A 22,479-nucleotide genomic window follows, 5' to 3' on the forward strand; every position below is an offset into this window, starting at 1 on the left:
TGTGCTATTCCTTCATTTATAAAAAAAAGGATAGGAAGGTTTGCCTGAGTGTAATATGTCTTGTGATAAACCAAAACAACAAACAGTTTATATGAATCAGCCATTTTTGTTGTTTACATACGCTTCCCACGTATTGAGGTCGGATCTGGGGCATTGCGAGTGTGATATTTCCGACTTCCCATTTCCTTGAACGCACCATAAATGCGTGCATGGCGTGTTTTGGTGTGACGACACCCAGCTACGACGCGTTTTACGTGATTTTCCCATCATGCTCCTGGATGGCTTGCAAGTCTCCATGTCCGCCTCCTCAGCTTCCGTGGCGCAGCAATCACGCCGCCGCTGACGCGTCACTTGACTCCGCTGTTAAAGATGGCTGCGATGGAGCGGGCTCAGGTCAGGGAAGGGTTCCGGATATTTGTTCTTTGCCTGTGCTGGTACACGGTCAGCTCGGGCGGCAACATCATCAACAAGATAATCCTCAATGGATTCCCGTACCCGGTCACGGTGTCTCTGTTTCACATTTTTTCTATTGTCACCTTCCTCCCGCCGTTGTTGCGGGCATGGGGAGTCCCCAAAACAGAACTCCCCAAGAGGTACTACTGGTGGACCATTCTGCCTTTAGCTTTCGGAAAATACTTCGCATCGGTTTCGGCCCACTTCAGCATATGGAAGGTTCCCGTTTCATATGCGCACACTAGTAAGTACACATTTCGGGAAGTGCTTGCGTCTGTCTAATGACTACTCTACTTGAATAGCATCAGCTGATGTTAGCTCCTTCGACTAACATGGGACAATGTTAAACTTCGGTGTGGGCCTTGTTTGAGTCGGTCTGCTTGTTGTAGACAGTCTTGGGTACTTTTGATGATGCTAGCCTGCGTGCTACAAGATGTTCTTCCTCTGGTGGACACATGGTGGCCGTCACGCATCGAAACATAATTGTGGAGGCGGCGGAGGGACATAACCATAGTGGGGGCGTGGGGGTGTTGGGGCGAACGGCAGCCACCATGCACTAAAATCTTATCGTCGACAGCCGCTGAAATGGGACTGTCCCGAACTTTCCATTGGCCACCACGCCTCTGCAATTTAAATTTGTTTTACTCACCTATGATCCCTTCAGTGTGGCGAAGCAGTTATATTTTAAAATTTGAATTGCTGTTTATATTGTGAAGGAGTTTCTGTGTGTCATTTTCACAACTTCCTGGTCACCTTTTCCTATTTTTTTCCATTGCAGTCAAAGCCACAATGCCAATTTGGGTTGTGCTCTTGTCAAGACTCATCATGAGGGAGAAGCAAACCACCAAGGTGAGTCGCCGGAGTGCAACCAACCTGCTCTAATCTAACCCTGTGCTGTTTCTGCAGCGGTGACATTGCATGGTGTGCAACTGCACCGCAGCTCATTTCACATCACAGCCATGCCACATTAGCTTGTCAGGGTTGGGCGTTGAAAGTCAGGTGTGGAGTTTTTTTTTTTTTTTTAGTTCCCCTTTTGATCGTTACAAAAGAAACTACTGGGGTTAATGCTAATATGGCAAATTACTTTTGTCTTGATAGTTGTCTGTGCTGCAAGCTTAGGAAGCACGATCTGACAAATTGCCCTCTAATGTGATGTGGTTATAGAAACAAAATTAGTCATTGACGTGATTAACATGTCCTCGGGGAAATGTCAGATGTTTTTACCAGACAAAACCTTTAAAGTGGCTTTTTGAATATTGATGCAGTTTCTTGGATTGCATGATGCAACCCAATTCAAAACCAATATGTGATTGACCACATGAAATAACTGCTTGTCGGCATCCTTTTGCCTCACACTGTCTATCCAAATACAGACTGAATTCTTTCTATTGGAACAAGGGTGGATGAATGTACTTGATTGTTGCATCTTACATCCGTGTGTCATGTTTACTTTGGAGACTAGTGTTTACACAGACTGGGAATGGAGCTGAATATGACATGTTAGTCCACAAGTCCTATTGGACTGGGGCGAGAAACTTCCAGGCAATAGTTGGAAATGAAATGACTAGCTAGCTGTTACAAGTACTTTATCACTACTATACAGCCCTTAATCATGTTGCTTGTTACACGATAGTCCTTAGTATTGTCATGTAAAGCAGAAGTCGTGCTAAAAACGTTCTTGCAGTAATATGATCAATGTGCCCTCACAAGTCTAAACGCAGTATCATTAATATTGCATTTGTGGAAGAAGAATTAAGCTTAAGCAGAATAGTCCACTCGTTTTTTTTTTATATCCATCTCAGGGGGCTGCCATTTTGTCCTATACTGCCACCTGCTGTCGACTGAAGTTAATATCAAAGTACCCACGGGGTCAGCTTACTTTCGTTACAGCTCAGCTGTATCTTGCGTTTGGTCATGTGACCTTCACAATGCAAGCCCTTGGGCACTTTGACGTCAATTTCAGTTGACAGCAGGTGGCAGTGCGGGACAAAATGCCAGCCCCGGGAGATGAGTGAAAACGGGTAGATTCTTCAGCATAAGTCTTATCCCACAAACGCAGTATTAATCAGAATAACTTATTTGGATTAGTGACGCGAGTACATTATTGCAAAGAAAGAATGTGACTTCACTTCCACCCTAAAGGAGGGCCTTTTTTTCCACAAAAAAAAAGTTAATTCCTAAGTGCAATTGGGATGATGTCCCCTTGCTATGGAGTGGATTTAAGCCCAATTTGTACATATGTTTGGGATAGGAAAACACTTTGCGGCCATAAATGCAATCAAATAATGAATGACCTTAAGACATCATGACAGCACTCTCTTTGAACCTTGGCTGCCAACCAGTTAATTGTAGTTACTTATTGGCATGTGCAAGCTATAATGACGAGTCCACTTAGCTATGTAGTTCGTGGCTACATTGAACATTTCTCTCATCTACAAAGACACAATTGATTAATGACCTCGTGAAATGCAACCAGGTTGGGAACAAACTTGCTTCTCAGCATATAATTTACATTCGTGAAGTTTCTTACCTCAAATTAGGTTGTTTTGACGTGTCACATTTGTTACACTCGACTGCGCCTAGAAATTCTGTCCATCAAATTTATGAACAAAATCGACGACAAAGGGTGGAGTCCAACCCTCATTGGGAACGAATCCGAATTACTGCCGGCAATGCGAACCAAACTTTGGCATTGGTGGACCGAACAGTCCGTAATAGGGGGTTTACCTCCAAGTCCACTAGACTGGTTGGGCAAACTCCCATCGACCCTCGAGGACCCTGCCAAGGGTGTAGAGCTGGTCCATTTCATCCATGGTACATATTAAATTGTAAATATAGTAAAAAAAAATTTAAGCACAATATATTTGTACTGTCTGTATTTATTGTTGGGCTAGACGGCGGGCAGCCAGCCGTGTCTCGCCGGCTGAATCCGAGAAATGGATTTTTCGTCTATATGTGAAAGCTTCTGTGTGTTTGACTCCTTGATTCTGTCCCAAATCCTCCCACTTTTTTGCTCGGTGCATGTTGTGATGGAAAAGCTACGGAGGCTGTGCAATCTGGTGCCGAGCCAAGCTGTGTTTGTGTGGAGTGGTGTTGTTTGGGGCTAATGGAAAATGACATGTCAAAATAATCTTGGCCACTTTATATTATCGTTCCAACTCGTTTTCTTGATCAAATAGTTCAACTCAGTTTTATTTTTTGCTTCTTGTACGATCTGTTTGCGGTCCGCACGGAAGGTGTACGTATCTCTGATCCCCATTATTGGCGGAGTGCTGCTGGCAACGGCGACGGAGTTGTCCTTCGACCTTTCGGGCCTGATCAGCGCTCTGGCCGCCACGCTTTGCTTCTCTCTGCAGAATATCTTCTCCAAAAAGGTATGCACTGAAATTGTTGACACATGTATAGTTTGTGACGTAACTGTTGCATTGAAGATAAACCTGTGTTTATCAGGCCATCAGGCTGCTTGATTTTTAGGAATTAGAAACAGACATCTGAAGTATTTCCTTTCTCACAGTTGCTGCCTCAGACATAGTTTGGAATGAGGTTCATTAATGTCGCCTAAGACTTGACGTGCAAATAAAAGCTGTCTAGGCTCATGCCCTGGGGAAGGGCGGGGGGGAGAATGTTTTAAATATTATTTTTCTCTTACAGGTGTTGCGTGACACGCACATCCACCACCTGCGGCTTCTCAACATTTTGGGCTTCAATGCTGTAATATTCATGCTGCCCACCTGGGTGCTGGTTGACCTTTCTATCTTTCTTGTGAATGATGATCTGGTGCGTAGTTACTCCTTTTTTCTGCTGCTTTTGACTTGATTGTCTGACCCAGAACACCGTCCGAATGTCACGTGCTGTCACTCGCAGTGGGACATGTCAGGATGGACAAGAACCGTCATTCTGCTGCTCATCAGCGGTTTCTGCAACTTCGCTCAGAACGTCATCGCTTTCAGCGTGCTCAGTCTGGTCAGCCCGCTCAGCTACGCCGTGGCAAATGCGACCAAGAGGATCATGGTCATCAGCATCTCGCTGTTCATGCTGCGCAACCCAGTCACGCTCACCAATGTGCTGGGCATGATGACAGCCATCGTCGGGGTTTTCCTCTATAACAAGGTGAGTCACCTGACAGATAGCCATGACTTTGTACGCCACATTCTTTCTCCCTGCCTCACTAATTTCAAGCCACTTCCTTGGCTACATTAAACGCTGTCTGTACAAAAATAACACGTTAAAGAGGCATAACAGTCACACGTCTTACTTTTGATGGCAACAACGCATGATAAGAAAGCCTCCTATGATTACAATTGCTGTCTTAGTGTCAGTTGGCTAAATAGTGCACCAGAAGTAGTGTTAATAGATTTCAAAGTAAAAGCAGTAACAGCAAGTGTAGTGTTAGCCCCCTTAATCTTGCTAGTTTAACAGCGTTTGGCAAATGTGCCTTGTTTAGTGCATGCATACTTGCTCACTGGTCTCCCCCCCCCCCCAACCCCCTTAAATTGAACTCTTTATGTTCACAAACTTGTTCAAATTAACAACTGATCGTGATCTTGTACGCGCATTCAAATTTAAGTTGGATTTTTCATCAAATTAAATATGAAGGGCTATTTTACGTTGTTGAAAGAGAATAAAATTGTATCTCCATGAAAATGTGAACAAAAGTGGGCCAACCAGTCTGAGCCCTGAAAGTCCAGGACTGAAAAACGCGGCTGTCAGCGCTAGATATTTGGTTGTATTTTTGTAAGTTGAATAATTCACAGTACTAAATGACGTGTTTAGATTTGATTAAAACACGAACAGTTCACGTTTCATAATGGAGCTCATCGAAAATTCACGCACCATATTGCGCTGACTTTCGGGGACCACCCCCCCCCCCCCAAACCAAGAGTTCCTGGTGTAGCATTGCTCGATGGCTGAAAACGGATGAAAGCTGAAGTCATTTGCCCCACTACTAGTCTCCTAGTACTCCTGCGGCTCTCAGTGAGCTGAAAACAATGGAATTTGATAGACCAAAATCGCAATTGCACCAACCTCACTAGCCATGTAAAGATGACCAATAAGATATTCAAACTACAGCCTTTTAGTCCATTCTTTTCTGTTCTGTTTTTGCATTTTGGTTGGTTCTGTGTAAGGTTACACAGATTATTAAAAAAAAATCGGTCACCTTTTTGCTCTTTTGATGGCCAGTAGTAAATGGAAAAAGCGAATGATACACAGATTAAGGACACGTGTAATCATTCCAACTCTGTCCCCAATAGGCCAAGTATGATGCCAACCAAGAGAAGAAACTCCTGCCAAGCAGCAAGCAAGATCTGGTGTCCTTTGACAAACCGGCTTTCCAAAAGCATCAGGCCAACGGGTCCGTGCCTTTCTCCCATGGTTCACTCCAGCAGGAGCAGCAGCACAGTTGGAATAACGTGCTGACCGACCACTTCCAGTACAATCGCCTAACCTACACGACAAACTCCAACAGCAACCACCAGTATGTGGTATAAAAAAAAGGGGAAGCTGTCCTTGCTCCGGCAGGCTCTCACAGACATTATTGTGCGTGTGGAGGAGCCGCCGCCGCAGCAGCAGCAAAAATTCTTCTCCGGTCCGCTCCACACATGAGACTGTGTTGCACACAGGAAGAGCAAGAGGTCTTTGTCATAGAAAGGCCAGCAACTTGACCTCTCCCATGCTCCTCCATGTCCAAACCTTGCTGTGTTTCCAGTCTGTTGCTTTGGTCCTGACTGTTTGAGTGGCTGGGCTTGCAACAACACTCATATCCGACCGATATTTGCAGATGTGTTCACAACACGGATTTTGAATTGTTCATTTTCCAAGGGAGCGATGTCATTTCCAACTGGGACCTCACACACATCTGTCACGTTACTTTTGGTAACAAACAAAAACAGAGTGGGAAAGCCTTAATATTTTCATTTTCTGGTGTCTTGGAAAGAGGAGGAACAAACTGCTGCAAGACAACACTTTTCAAAGCTTTTTTTTTTTTAATAAATGGACGTGCATAAAATATTAGCACATGAAGTTGAGCCAACTGCATCAGACACACACACACACACACACAGAGCTATCATGCCCTATCAGAATTAAGTGCGAGACGAGTTCTTATCCCCAGAACAGTTAGTGACCACTCTTTTCTTATGATACACCAACTCATGGCATCTGTCATCATTGGTTAGACATGTTTGGTGGGGGTGGGGGGACAATTTAGGTTTATAAAACAAAGCTTCCTTGTAAAATATGCCAATAGCTGCAACCTACAAGGATATACTTTTGTTCTCTCTTTCCTAAGGTCATTGCTGTCTTAGAAGTGAGATCGAGGAAAAAGGAAATGAATCAGTCCATTGAGAATATTCAAATTACTCATTGATATTTATTCATCACCAATGCTTCTCAGGCAGAGGGGGATATCCTCTGTCTTATCAGGCAAAGTGTCAGCCTGAACCAAAGTTGCTTAGTCACGTTTCTTATTTTGTTTCTCTCTCTTCTCTTCAAGCGGTCTCTCATTTGCACACATTGAAAGAACAAGTGAGTGAGTCAAAAGTGTAATGTCCTGTCTTTAATAGTCACTGGATAGACCTGGAAAGAAATTACAGGTTTGGTTTGTGCAATAAACAACTGAACTGCCAACCACGGATGACATTATACTCAATTACAGTGTCACTCCATCTCGTGATATGAGTGTTGCGGATTTATTTGAAATCATTTTGATGCAGCAATATCAAGTGTGCTCCAAGTTTTCTACTGTATTTTCTAATGCAAGTGTATCAACCTTTTGAAGTGAATTTATTTCAACTGCGTACACATTGGTTCTTACCAAATATGATTGGCTGCAGTTCTTGTTGCTCTTCTCGTCCATTGATTCCTGCCTGCCGCGGTGTAGGGCTTAAGTGTCTGCAAAACCTTTAACAGTCCACTCAAGATATCTGAATGTCGCCGTTTGAAGTTTTTTCCCCGATTTCTCGCCTGTGTTTTTGGATCGGCTTGATTTAAAATGAGGAATAGGTGACCAATTTGACTCATGCGTAGCAGGAAGTCAAGCAGGCTGATTTAAAAGCGCCTTTGAAAGTGACAAACATTGAAAGGAAAAAATAAATAGCACTTTGCATTCATTTTGCATTGGTGTTGATGTGTAAATGAAAATCGTCAGAATGTTTTGTTTTGGATCTCAGATACTGCAGGTGTGCCTGCACCTGTAGCCAGAGTGTGCATCATGTTTGCATTAAACAGGAAGTAATCATGAGGAAAACCACATCCAATCATAAATTGAAATTTTAAAAAAATCCCTCAAAGTAAAATGGCTATTGAGTGGCACATATTGATTGACAACCGTGAAGCTTTTTAAGTTGGGCATTCATTCTGGCCAACTCTATCTTGTGGGTGATGAATACTTGTGTAATTCTCTAAATGGTCTAAGAAAGTAGAAAGTTTCCAGCTAAATGGGAGCACGAACAAACAGGGAGACCAAAATTACCGAGAGCGAAGCCAACAAAGTGATGACACAATCTGAGCCGTGTGTTGGAATGCTGGGTTGAATCCAAGTGTGCATAATTCTCATGGACTAGCGAATCAATTTTTTTTCGTTTTTTTATTTATTTATAAGTACTACTCATATTGTGTTCCTTGATCATGTTGCCAAAAACAAAAAGGCCACAGAGGTTTTGCCATGTCATTAAAGTTGATCCTATAATTTTCTGATTGTCATTATCAAGTCTCGTGGATGCTATTTGGATATCTGCTCATTTTCACGGAACCGAGGTTGCTCACTGGGATGTACAGTCCGTGTTAATAACGAGTTGGATTGTTTGTAAACTTGTATGATTATTCTTTTTGTGTGAGGTTTTTACCTGGCTAAGGTTATAGATTTTTATTTATGGTTGTTAAGGTACAAAATGTTGTTTTACAGCAGTGCAGCTATGAGCCGTTGTCTCTGCTTCTAATCAAAAATGCTATTTTTAAATGTTAAACTAAATAAATAGAATATTGAAGTCGACCAAATGTTTTTCCTTGCATAAATGCAATTTCAGGGTTTGGGTAGCAACAAATGACATCAATCTGCGGCTATAAAAGAATGGACTTGTGAAGAAAATAATCCAGGCAATGAAACCATGTACTTCCAAATAAGGCACGCACAAATGACCTTAGTCTTTGCGTATCACTGAATGTCAGTTGGTTTGTTAGATTGAGAAACCACTCACCATACGTCAGCTTCAAGTTTGAGTTGCAACAATACTACAAACCTCCTTCCCTTCGTAGGAAAACATTAAGAGTGCACATCTGGTTCGATCACTCCACTTAAAAACATACGATGCAGATGAAACACAATCGACAGAATGCTCTCTCCCCAAACCAAGCTTGAGAGCGTTGTTACTTCATAATAATTGAATGGATGGCACACTGGACACATTATTTAAGTACCGTAAATAAACATCTGATTTTATTTAAGAATGTCCATGGATTTGCCCTGAGGTATTGGACTCCCGCTCTGTTTAACTTCCTGATCTAGAGAGTGTGTCCAAAGCTGGAGCGACAGGAAATTTGGAGTTGTAATCTTATATTAATGTGGTTTAAATTATATAGAAGGTAAAACTACAGACATCATAGTTGATGTTTATTTTTACTCCCATCCCGTAAAGATCTAACATGTCGGTTTGTACTTTGAGCTAAAACATCAGCATCTCTTCAGGATGAACCAAAGTCTTGTCCTGGGATGTGCAACTCAACCGACTGATTCTCAGCAATGTGATATGCTGCATGGGGTTTGATGAGTGATGCAACATGAGGAAAATACACACGCAAAATTAGAGTCAAGACAATGCTGGGTGAGTGTATGGCACGAAATAAATATTCGGCCTTACCTTCTTTCCTTCTTTTTACACTTCACTGTAAGCATGTATGTCATCATATTGTCCTTAAACATCCAATACTAGTACAATTGGATGTTTATGTACACTGAAGACTCTTTATAGCATGGGTGGGAATGGTTGTCTGTCTCTGTGAGTCAGTTCTGTGATTTGACAGGTGATCAGTGTGTACCCCATCAGCTGGGACATCAGCCTCCTTCTGACCCGCAGTGTTCAAGAAAATGGATGGGATCATTTCCATGCAGCCTAATGTCCTTTTTCAAAAGTAACAAAAGTGTCTGTGCGCCTCCTTCAAATTAAATAATAAGCACCAGCCTTCAGTCTATGAATTTAAGAGCTACAATGTGAATGTCTGGCACTGAGACAGTCATCAGGAAAGGAAATTCTAAGACTAGCGTGCATCATTTGACTGAACGCATGGCTGTCCTTAGCGTGTTCAGAATAAAAGAGACGCCCTTGTGTGAGCAGGACGCTACTGCTGCGAGTCCGACATTGTCTGGACAGACTTAGTAGTCTGCGAAACAGAGACCGCCTGAGAAGGATGTAGATCCAGGGGTCTAGGATGGGGTTAACGGACGCGATCCGGATGGCGGCCAGGTCGGCTTCTGAGTCATCTTTCAGCATGAGACGGTTGGCGAACACACGGACCTGAAAGAAAAAAAAACTTTATTGTAGTTGGAATCTCATGGCGATGTTCTAATACAGCGGGCCCCCACTATGCTTCAATACAGGCATGAGGCCCCCAGAAAGTCTCATTACAAACTTTAAGGAATACTTTGCTAAGTAGTCACACGCACTAAATACAGATACTTAGAGAAAGACTCCAGTAAAAGTAGTAGGAAACCCACACAAGCATGGGTAGAACATCCAAACTCCAAACAGGAGGACCAGAACTGCGCATTCAAGCCATCTAAACTGTGAGACAGATGTGCTGATCAGTCAGATGTTCCACATGAAGTAACTGAAATAAGAGCCATATTATAGAAAAAAAGGACTGTTTGGAAGTTTGAGATGGTTGGCATTAAATATATCTTTTCACAAACGATTGTTTTCTGATTTTTGGGGGCGGTGAGGCGGGGGATAAAACCAACCCAGGTTTTACTGCTGATTACTAAAAAAAGAATAAGTTAGAAACAAACTTTTTTTGTGTGATAAAAGAAGACAGTCTAGTCCAACCCAAAATGTTGAAGGAGTCATATGGGACAAAAAAATAAAACAAAAAAGAAATACCGGTATGTCTGGAGCCACAAAATAAATAAATAAATAAAAGCCTTCTATAAAACTTACAATGAAGGAAACACATGCAGTATGTACGTCAGAGACTGGACTGTCGCGGAATTGTTTGTTATTCATTCCTTTGTTGTTCACAAACGCCCCCATAGAATTTATTTTGTAATTTCCTCGCTTGATTTTGATTTCTTGTTTGTTCTTTGTTTATTTTCGCTTTTCTTAGTGTCAGTGAAGTGGTCATTAATTTCCATTTTTCTGAGACTGTCTTTGAATACCTCTGGAGTCGAAAGCTATTGAAGAGAGAAGGCACGGAGTGGGAAGCAAACGTGTCTGTGTTTGTCGAGACTGTTAAAAGCAAAAAGTGTACGTTTTTAAAAAACAACACCGCAGCTCTCCTTTTTCGGAGCTGCAACATGTATCTATATCTATGTGAGCTATATTAGACGACTATCAACATCTTTTTCCATTTTCAAATATTTTTTATAAAGCTCCAGGGAGCGACTAGATGTCGTTAACGAGCCGCCTCAGGCTCTGGAGCCGCGCGCGTTGCCGACCCCCGGTCTAGTCATTCACTTTCTAGTTTCTGTTTGCATCATCATAAAAAACAATAATCCGTGAGCCCCGAAAAATCAATCAGAATGCTCTAAATTGGGTGGCACTCAAAAGGTTCTCTTATTTGAACATGCCTGGCATTGAAAGAGTTGGTGTAGCCTACTTTATTCAAGTATCCGATTCAGGTGTCAATACGGACTTACCACCAGTGGAGCCGAACAGGCCACCACAACGAGCGATGTCATCACCAGCACGGTCATGATCTGGATCTCCGCAGCAGAAGAGAGCGCCCTCCACCTGTCCCGCACACTGCTCCTGCGGCTCTCGGTCCTCCTCCGCACGCTCCTCCGACGCATGAGCAGCAGCGCGCCGCACACGGCCACGTTGAGCGCGGCGGTGCCCACGATGAGCAGCACGCTCACCGCGCCGTACAGGACCGAGTACACCGCGGCCACGGGCTCGGGGGTCCTTAAGTCAACGAAGCACCACGTTTGGGACGGTTGCAACCTGCTCCTCACCGCGCCCGTCATCGGGAGACAGCAGAAAAGGACGTTAGTGGCGTACATGGACGTCAAGAAGGTTTGCGCAAATCGGCGGTCCACCCCCCACCGCTGGTACAAGTAGGGGCAGCATATTGCCAGGTAGCGCTCCGCTGCCATGGCGCAAATGATGCTCAGGCCAGTCAGACTGAAAAAAAGCAGCAAAAAGGAGTGGAAGTCGCACAGGGTCCCGCCTTGGAGCACCTGTCGGTCCAAGTAGTTGGCGATGGTCAACGGGCTGGCCAGACATGTGCCCAGCAGGTCGGTCACTGCCAGACCGCACACCAGAGTGTAGAATGCGGAACTTTTCCTCTCTTGTCTGGACATCGACAGGACGACGATTGCTATTATATTCCCAATGGCGCCTCCAGCAAACATAAATATTGGTAAAGTAATTCTTTCTTTCCAGGCATGAACCAGCAAAGTCTCGTTTCTGAAATGAGAGCCGTGCGTCAAGTTGAGACTCCTCGTGTACGAATGCAACAAGAAGCTCGCGTTTGAGAGCATGTCTTTCGGATCCAACGTGGACTTGGAGAGGTTCGCACTTGGGTAGAGTAATTAGGAGTAGGAGCTGAGGGACTGTGCGCGCTTTATGGTTCCATTCATGCATATGTCACTGCGTCTTTACGCGATTGGGGGCAGGACGCCCTTTTCAATGAGACCGCCCAGTCAGCATTCTGATTGGACGTGAAAATTGCCCTGCTTTCCCTTTTCCGGCTCATTTTGGCATCCGTTTGCGATTACGTCACCCCCCCCCCCCTCCCCCAACCCCGTACCCCGCCTCGTAGTTCTGGTCAAGCAATGGGGAAACAAACACAGATGAATTAGTTGTGTACAAAATACTACAAGTCTTATGAGGGCCAAGGGACATTTTAAAGGACACTTTCTTCCTTCCAAAAGTTTTCCTTAGGATATATAACGCAAAAAATAATTGCAAAGACTCGGGCAATGGGAATCTTTCAAAAACTTATAACATTTACGTTTGGAACAATATAAATTAGGTGGCATGGTGGTTGGCTGGTTAGCACATTGGTCTTACAGTGCAGGGTTCGATTCTGGCACGGAGTTTGCATGTTCTCCCCTTGCTTGTGTGGGTTTTCTCCGGGTACTGTGGTTTCCACCCACACGACAAAACCATGAATGGCAGGTTCGTGGAACACTTTAAATTGTCCCTAGTTCTGATTTGAACATGAATGGTTGTTCATTTATGTGTGACCTGCGATTGGCTGGCAAGCAGTCCAGGGTGTACCCCGCCTACTGCCCGAAGACAGCTGGGAAAGACTCTACCACACCTGCGACCCTCCTGAGGAAAAAGCGGACTAGTAAATGGATGGATGGATGGATGGGTGATCTTTTCTTGTCTGTCGTATGTACAGTATTTGGTCGATGAAAAAAAAAAACAAAAGATTTTATGTCAAAAAGACAAAACATGGAGTGGGTCATAAAGACCCCTGACCAGTTTTGTCATAAGAATATCCTTTTTCACATCCATAATTATAACACAAGTGTAAAAATACGTTAACCACTGTAAAATATAAAATGGAGGTTTTGTGAGGTGCACTATGGTTTCATACCATAGCATGCAGTTATTTATATTTCAAGTAGAAGCAAGTCACATTATTCTATATAAGAACTTCACAAACACCTTGAAGCGCAGTGATGTGATCTAACACTGTGATAGCTTGAAACAAATGGGAAAAATATCAGTTTTAAGATCACGACCAAATGAGACATGCAACTTTTTGTGCAAATCTAAAAATTTGAACACCACAACAATAACCATAAATATAATGACATACGTTTTGTGATTATGTCATGGAGCTGAAGCTTGATGAAACTTGATGACGTGGAAATTATTACCAAAGAGTACATGTCATGCTCATCAATATTATCATACATAAAAGTGTCTTTCACATTTGTTATACACTACATGCAAGTGTGCAGCACTCCATATATTTGGATCGACATAGAACAGTGAGATAACTGAGTTGACAATAAACGCATGAGGAACAGTCACCACGTCAGCAAAATGAGCCTGGTGCGACTCTGCGGCCATCACACGTTTATACGCTGTGACTTATGTTTAGAGTGAGGAGCTTCGCTGAGGGTCTCTGTCTACAGCCGGCCTTAAAAGACCACATCGAAGTCTTACCCGAGACGTAAACTTCACCATCTCTTTGTTCCAGACACAAGTGAGCTGGCAGCCTGTTTAAGAACAACGCAGCACTTAAGTGATGCCAAAGCCTGGAAACTCCACTGCTATCTGGAATGTCCCAGAGACAACATTAAATCATGGCATGAACAAGCTGTCCGGCTTTGCTTTATAGTTCCCTTCAATGCTGCAAAGGTCGTCTTTAATAGCTCATCTAGCTGACAGAACCTTTTGTGTCACCCTCGGCTGCTCTGAGTCACGCACTGCTCCCCTGTCATGTGGTGTTCCACAGGGCTCAATTCTGGGGCCTCTGCTGTTCTCGCTGTATCTGCTCCCATTGGGTTCCATCTTAAGGAAACATGGTATTCCCTTCCACTGCTATGCAGATGACTGCCAGATCTATGTCCCACTGAACAAGAAAGACGCCTTCTCATTAAGGCCACTCCTATCCTGTCTGGAAGAAATCAAAACCTGGATGGCACAAAATTTCTTGAAATTCAACGAAAAGAAGACAGAGATGGCTTGTACATTCCATCCTGTAGACTTGGGCCCCCTGTCTCCTTATCTTAAGTCAAGAGTCTCCAACTTGAGCCTTAAATTGGACAGTGATTTCAAACTCGATCGGAAAATTGGTGCCGTTGTTAAATCCAGGTTCTTTCACCTTAGACAGCTGGCCAAAATAAAACCTCTCCTCTCACATGAACACTTTGAGACAGTAATTCATGCCTTTGTCACATCCCGGCTCGATTACTGCAATGCCCTTTACTTTGGAGTCAGCCAGTCCTCCGTTAAGCGCCTTCAGCTGGTCCAGAATGCTGCTGCTCGCCTCATGACTGTTACTCGTAAGAGGGAGCACATAACTCCTACTCTGGCATCCCTTCACTGGCTCCCCATTCATTTTAGAGTTATTTTCAAGATCATCCTCTTTGTTTTCAAATCTCTGAATAATCTCGCGCCACCTTACCTCTCTGAGCTCATCCGCCCCGACACACCTGCCTCAGGTCTTTGGACCAGACATTATTAGACGTACCAAGAACTAAACTGAGGCTCAGAGCAGATCGGGCCTTTTCTGTTGCTGGTCCCTCTCTCTGGAATGACCTCCCACTGAACATTCGGCAAGCCTCCTCGCTGCCCATCTTAAAAGCCCTCCTCAAAACTTACTTGTATTCTTTGGCATTCAACTCAGCATGACTTAGATTTGTTCTTGGTTTTACTGTTGGGTGCTTTCTACCGCCTTTATTACCGATTTGTCTTACTGTTTATTGTGCATGTTAAATTGCTCCATGTACAGCACTTTGTATGCAGCGATGGCTGTTTGAAAGTGCTCTATAAATACTGTTGACTTGACTTGACTTCTATCTCTCTATCTCTCTCTCTCTAGTGATTTATAGCTGCATATTTTGGAAGTCGTTTCCCAATGTCTCTACTTTGCAAAGATTATGTCTTCATGTTTGTTTTTAAACTGTCTTGTGTTTGCTTTCCTGTGTGTGCTCAAGAGTGATTTTTTTCCCCTTTTTACCTATTGATTATGTTCCTGATGTGCTGTGCCGATCAATGAGTATGTCATGAATTGTGAGAACACACTTGTCGAGTTTTTCCTGTGGAGATATGCCATTTAAAAAGTGGATCATAGATACATGGTTATGATGTTAAAAATCGGTATGTGCAAACCAGCCTTAACACTGCCTTAAACAGACACCACAACTGTTATGAATCACCTTTTAAACATGCACCCAAAGCACCGAAATGTGACAATAAGAGCATTAAAGCAAATCCCTCACAAAAGCAAAGGCATGGAAAAGTGAACTTATTTTCTTCTTAATTCGCTTTTTGACAAATATACTGTAGATTTATTATGTAATTGTGTCAAAGCCTGGCAACAGAACTGCAAAACAGTCGTGTCACAGATGTTTGACATAAAATATGTGGTGCTTTTCTGACAAATATATAAAAATCGATGCAAATAAGTTGCATTTCATGTTGTGCAGTCATGCAGAATGACATTTTTGGTGGTACTTGAGGTTTGTAGTGAAGGCAAACAGCTCACGCTTGGACGTAAATCAAGATGATGGGGGAATCCCAAGACAATCCAAAGCTGAGGGGGCAGGACTTCTAGATGGTTCAGCATAACTTTCAGAGTTGGAGCCAAAGTGTGTTTATAAATAAGAGACACACCATGCCAGCCATGGATACATTATAAAAGCACATGAACAAGTCAACTGAGGTAAGGGCATGCCACTGGAACTACCAGTTTCCCGTTTAATCATCCATGTTAAGTTTGAATCTCAGCTCATTTGTTCCACCCGTCGTGGGAGAAGATTGCAAAATGTTATCAGAGAAATCTCACTTGCATCCGTTAGGCATCAGTGTTCTTGTTTGTGTTTATTTTCGGGTTGTGCTTCATTTATTTAAAGGGGACTATCATTACTTTCTAATTGCTTCGATACAATCCTTGGGTCTTTGGAGTGCATGCTAATCCAAAGATAATGAATTGTAAAATCAAGAAAAATAGTTTTTTTTCTCCCTATTTCTGAAAATGTTTCCACGAGCGAGCCGTTCTTCGCTACCGCCACATGCAACAGTGGTGCTAATTTACACATAAACCCCATACTGAGTTTCTCTGCCAAGACATAGTCAAGTCAAGTTTATTTGGATAGCCCTTCATCACAAAAGAGTCTCCAAGGGCTTCAGTCGCCCACAGTTGACAAAGATGAGCCACATCCCCTGAGCTAAAGGACCAAACTGAGCGAGGAAAAACTTGAAAGCCCATTTGAGGGAAAAATGAAGACACCTTGAAAAGGGAGCACAGATTGAGAGATTGTCATGGTTGATCTGTTTGGGACCAACAGGTGGCTCTGCAGGGCTCCTCCTACAGCGGCACACCTGTTAGTCATCAAATTAGTCGATTTTCTGTTAAAAGGACTCGCGGCCTGACGGTCACTGTTTCTGTTGCCTATTCTGTTCCTGTTAGTGTTTTGCTTCTGCCATGGGCTTTTGTTTGTACTTTGGATTCTTGTTATTTTTCAGGACTTTGTTTGGTCTGGATTTAGTTATCTCAGTGTTTTGTTAATACAGTTTGTCAAGTTCACCCTGCTTGTCCGTCCGTCGTCCTACCTGCTTTTTGGGGTCCTCCACCGCCGCTTTCGTGACAGAATCACCCGACCTATACTGGACTCCGCAGGACCAGAGAGGCCTGGTCCCACTGCCTTCTGTTCCTATACCCGGCGATGCAAGTGTTGGTGCCTGGATGGTTGGTGCAAATTCCATACAGCAATAGCCTCAGATTGGCTCATTGCCAACTAGCTCACTCTCCAAGCAGGAGAGGAGCAGGGAAGAAAGGTAAAGTGGTAGTAAAACAGGCCTACCTGTCGTATAACGAAATGCCACAGTGTAAACACTTATTTTGAGCTCAAACATTTTCGGAAAGTAGGTTAAAAGATGGAACACACCCCACACCTCCCCCACGGTTATGTCAAAGCCAAAATCGAAACAGAGCTGCAGGAAATTGTGTTGATTGTACAGTACTGTGTTAGCGCCGCATAACTGGCACATTTCTTGCTTGCTTGGTGAAGTAGGCCATCAAAACGCAGGTTCAAGAGGGGCATTATGATTTTCATTCTCGGCATGGAACAGAGGACCGGCTATAAATCCTAAGCAGCATCCTCGTGGATGCATTGAAGACCCACCAACCAGTCTACATGTGCTTTGTGGACTCTGAGAAGGTGTTTGACCATGACCCGTGCATAGTCTTGCAGGGGGTACTCCAGGAGTACACACGACTTATACCCCCTGATACAGGTCGAGAGGGCTCTGTAGAACTGATGTCGGAGTTTTGTAGAGAAGATTCTGGGGAAGACCCAGACATGCATGGAAGACTATGTCCTCTGATTGGAAGAGCTTGATAAAGTGGATCAAAGCTGGATGGGTGGGCTTTATGGGTATTAAAAAAAATGCTTTCGAAGTGCTCTTCCAATTGGGATGATGAAAACAAGTTGCTTTCTTTGCATTCATCTTTCAAATCTTCATCATTGCATTTTTATCTGGTTCACCATTAAGTTTTTTTTTCTGTTTGCCGAGTATTCATCTGACTGTTATTGACTTCTTTCCACTGATGTCAATCACATTTTCCTGTTTGTTGTGCATCATTTCCGTTTGCCTTCCTGTCAGAGTGGCGCAAATATCCACTGCTTGGTATTTCAATTAAAGGATAATCCTTCTCATTTAGAGAAGATTTGTGGATGATCTGATACAAACATCTTCCTCTGCCTGGGAATTTACGACAAAATAACTCTGTTTCATCAGAAGACGTTGCGGAAAAGCCCTTGGCTAACACACACATGAGAATGGTAGTCTTCCTCGACAACGTTCATTCAACAGAGTTCAACATGAGAATTTGTTTCTTCTGAGCAAAGTGTTTCGGAGCGCCGGATGTCGCCGCACAAGTGTTCCTTAAACAGGACTTCTCGTTCCGTGTTATTAAACATTAAGGTTTAATAACACAGAACATTGGATGCTTTTTCGGAACTTAAAAGTGTTCCCAGGTGTTTTAATGACATTCCCCTAACAAAATGCAGACAGGATAAAGAATAACGGTACACTTATCCACTTGTCACACCTGTTTTTAAGAGGCACTTCTGCTTCATGCAAGTGAAAAACCATGGCTTATGTGACCTTGAAAACTCGGGGTGGAGCTCGGCCCAACTCAATGTTAGCATTTTCTCAACTTTTCCGATGCTCGAGCAAAATATTTAAAGAAAACACACCCAAAAAAAAACAAAATTTAATGTCAACTTTGAAACTGTTTTTCTTTTTACCCCCATGTAGCATCGTCTCCTTAAACAGAAAGAGCTGTGTGCAGAGTTTGCACTCTCTCTTCTCCTAAAATGACTCACAAGCCTCAAAGCTGGTGCAGGGAAGCTGACAGATACTGTTGGAGGCTTCAGTAGTATATCTTTATCTGTTCAAACATACTTCCTGCTGATCATTTGTGTTTACTATTTTGCCTTTAAATTAAAGGACACTTTGCAACTGCCTCGTGAGTTCGCGAGCATACCCATGTTCCTTCTTTCCAAACTTGAGTTATTTGAGATGTACTGAATAAGAGAAGAAAAATGAATGAAAATGAAAATGAATAATGTTGGATTCTTCTGAGAATAAAGTACTGTAATGATATTTGCGTGGAAAAAAGTCAACATAATAAAGTTGTAACGTCGGACAGGAAGATATCGACTATTGAGAACCTTGTCAAGTCACACTTAAGTAGAAGTTCCACAAACAATGAAACCGTGCTTTCGTTTTTTGTACATCATAAACAGAAGTGTTTTTAACATTTTATTTATTGTTTTCTGTTTGTGCTCTTGTCCTGGTAGGAATTCCAACATTCACTCAATACAATTCAGATGTCATTCATTCATTCATCTTCCGTCCCGCTTGATCCTCACTAGGGTCGCGGGGGGTGCTGGAGCCCATCCCAGCCGTCTCCGGGCAGTAGGCGGGGTACACCCTGAATCGGTTGCCAGCCAATCGCAGGGCACACAGAAACGTACAACCATTCGCACTCACACTCACACCTAGGGACAATTTAGAGTGTTCAATCAGCCTGCTACGCATGTTTTTGGAATGTGGGAGGAAACCGGAGCACCCGGAGAAAACCCACGCAGGCCCGGGGAGAACATGCAAACTCCACACAGGGAGGCCGGAGCTGGAATCGAACCCGGTACCTCTGCACTGTGAAGCCGACGTGCTAACCACTGGACTACCGGGCCGCCACAATTCAGATGTTCTCTCTTTAATTTTCTGTGTGGCCATCAGTCATTCATTCATTCATCTTCCGAACCGCTTGATCCTCACTAGGTTCGCGGGGGGTGCTGGAGCCTATGCCAGCTGTCTCCGGGCTGTAGGCGGGGGACACCCTGAATCGGTTGCCAGCCAATCGCAGGTCACACAGAGACGAACAACCATGCGCACTCACACTCACACCTAGGGACAATTTAAAGTGTTCAATCAGCCTGCCACGCATGTTTTTGGAATGTGGGAGGAAACCGGAGTACCCGGAGAAAACCCACGCAGGCCCGGGGAGAACATGCAAACTCCACACAGGGAGGCCGGAGCTGGAATCGAACCCGGCACCTCTGCACTGTGAAGCCGACGTGCTAACTACTGGACTAACGGGCCGCCTCTGTGTGCCCATCTTACAATCAAATTAAATAAATAGAATTTTGGACTAAATATGGATAAGACAAAAACCACAAACATGCTGTTTCGCTACAATTATTTATTTCCCCCCATTTTTGAGCATTAGTTTTGATTCCTTTCCCAGCCAGTCCCTGAGAGAAACACATAACCGGACCATGATCTGCCAATCCTCTTCAAGAGGTCCCATGAATGTGAAGTTCCCAGCGGATGTTAATGCTTCACCAATGATTCTCAGACAACCTTTGACCTCGAGCTATTTAAGCCTTGCGGCAAGACAAGTAACGCAGACTTTCTCCAAGCAGGTGAAACAAACAAACTTTGTTCTAACTTATTCCTTGTATTATTTTTTTCAGGCTTTCTAATTACAAATTCAGAAGCTGGATTTTTTTCCCCAAAATTATTATGACATACAATATCTACAACTCGAGATGATTTTGTTTTTCTCCAGCAACTACCGGCTGAGGATTTCCCAGAAAGACGCGTGGTGATGGATACGTCGCAGTCTGCAGGGGGATGTCCTGTGTTGGAACAAACCGACGTCCAAACATGGCTGCCGCCCAACAGAAGAGGTACACCGCAGCCGCCGTTGACAATAACGTCATCCTGTAACCAGCAACACAAGCAGAGCCGATAATAAGTCGCTGTGAACGTTGTCGTAATGTTCCAGCTGCCTGGAATTGACCACAAATATGTTTTGATTTTGCACGCATACTGCACCGCAACTTATATTTCGATGACCTCATTCAGCCACCTGTGATACAAACTATCAGAAATAACTCCCAGCATGCTGCAGTGCACTTGTACAACCACAATAATAACAATATTTTTCATGAATACCTCTTTGACAGGTCAAATGAAAATGGATCATTATCTATGAAATTTATTGCAAAGGAATTTGGGATTTATCCTGAGTCTTGTTTTGGGCCTCGTTGGACTATGCAAGTATGCAAGCGTGCGTAAGGTTGTTGCGAGAAATTGACCGTCTTTTGCAGCGTGTTTGTCAGATCTGAGTCAGTATTTGCATTCAAGTGTTCCAGCTGTTCGACCGCTGACGTTGTACAGAATAGCTTTACTGGAATTAGGAAGCTTTGTATTGGGCTCAGCTGGAACTGTTTAGTTGAAGTGAAGTCATGTGAAGTAAACATGGACACCATTGAACGCATGTTCCGTTGCTGTTACACTACACTACTGTTGATTCTCTTGTGATGTTTTGGAGACTTGAATGATCATTGACCTTCCTTTTCACACGAGCTAACCGCTTGTATTCATGAGCGGTGACGATTCAAAAAGTAGAATTAGTTTTTGTGTCCAAGTAATCCCGCAGAGGTCATCCTTTCTGAGAGTGAGCATTGTAAAAGCTTCCTGGAATATGAGTCTGTATCTAAGCTTTGCTAAGTCATTTATTGAAGAGCTAAAAGAGAAAGCACTGAGAGAAATGTCAGCAAAGTCAGAAAAGGAAAACTGCGTGAAGCTGAAGACAATGAGATGAAGGAGGGAAATCTTTGCATGAGTCTTAATACTTTTTACCTCGTGTTGGATCAAAATCTTGACTCAACATGCTTGTCAAATCCTAGGTAGAGATTACCCCTAGCACTGACTCAGACCTGTTTTGGCCCCAGCACCGGGTTAGCTATTTAACATATTTTGGGTGATTTTTAACTCACTGTTTGCATGAGTGTAACACCAATGTACCTTTATGTACCATATGTTTAGCGGGTTATAATTCCATCGTAACTGTGCTTCTTGCTATTGAATGTCATACCACTGGGAAGCCTATTGGTTTTATTGGGATGAGTTTCTTTATGGGCAAAAAAATAAATGAATAGCATTTGCTTAGTTCACACGCCCAAAAATAAATAAATAAAACACACACTTATTTTTCACTCACCAGAAAAGAACTCTCAGACGTACAAAAAAAAATCACTTCATACACAACCGTTACCTCCAAAAAAACTGTCATACACCAAACTCAAAAATGTTACTCTTTCAAGTTATGAAAAACCTTCTTACTATAAAAAAACACACACACATAAGCACAGAGTTTGCGGCCCATGAAAAAAAAAAAAATCCACACACCACTGGCATGAAGTGTGAACATTGAAAGTCACTTTTGCTTTGCAGCAAATGGAAACACCTGCAAGGAAAAGTGGCACGCAAAAGCAAAACATTTGGCTTAAAGTCTTATCCGTAGGCTTGCAGATTGTGGATCAACAAACCTGAGTGAGTCGCATGACAAACATTTCTGTTGACTTGCAAACCGAAACCATGAAATTTATCCACTGTACACCTGTTTGGGTTACCACACTCAGGCCAGTTTCTGTATTGCTCAGCTGGGCAATTCCCACGATTTACTTGGTTGAAGAGGAATTAATAAAATGAATAAGGGGGCAAAATATAGTACAGTATTGACTTAGTACTTGCTGTGTGTGTATGTGCGTGTGTGTGTGTGTGTGTGTGTGTGTGTGTGTGTGTGTGTGTGTGTGTGTGTGTGTGTGTG

General features: G+C 43.2%; 2 protein-coding genes across 2 annotated transcripts; one reads left to right on the top strand and one right to left on the bottom strand.

The window, feature by feature from the left end:
* The first annotated feature begins 260 nt into the window (after window positions 1-260).
* On the top strand, window positions 261-8,448 carry slc35e1 (solute carrier family 35 member E1). The gene is made up of 6 exons (XM_052072730.1): window positions 261-697; window positions 1,232-1,302; window positions 3,690-3,827; window positions 4,105-4,230; window positions 4,318-4,563; window positions 5,706-8,448. The coding sequence occupies exons 1-6, from the start codon at window positions 370-372 to the stop codon at window positions 5,940-5,942; spliced, it is 1,146 nt and encodes a 381-aa protein (XP_051928690.1). The 5' UTR covers window positions 261-369; the 3' UTR covers window positions 5,943-8,448.
* Window positions 8,046-12,288, bottom strand: LOC127605324 (prostaglandin E2 receptor EP4 subtype-like). Its single transcript, XM_052072728.1, has 2 exons — window positions 11,300-12,288; window positions 8,046-9,962 (listed from the first exon to the last, which is right to left on the bottom strand). The coding sequence occupies exons 1-2, from the start codon at window positions 12,140-12,142 to the stop codon at window positions 9,645-9,647; spliced, it is 1,161 nt and encodes a 386-aa protein (XP_051928688.1). The 5' UTR covers window positions 12,143-12,288; the 3' UTR covers window positions 8,046-9,644.
* Between the last annotated feature and the right edge of the window lie 10,191 nt (window positions 12,289-22,479).

This window comes from Hippocampus zosterae, chromosome 8 (assembly GCF_025434085.1).
Source record: "Hippocampus zosterae strain Florida chromosome 8, ASM2543408v3, whole genome shotgun sequence".
NCBI lineage: Eukaryota > Metazoa > Chordata > Actinopteri > Syngnathiformes > Syngnathidae > Hippocampus > Hippocampus zosterae.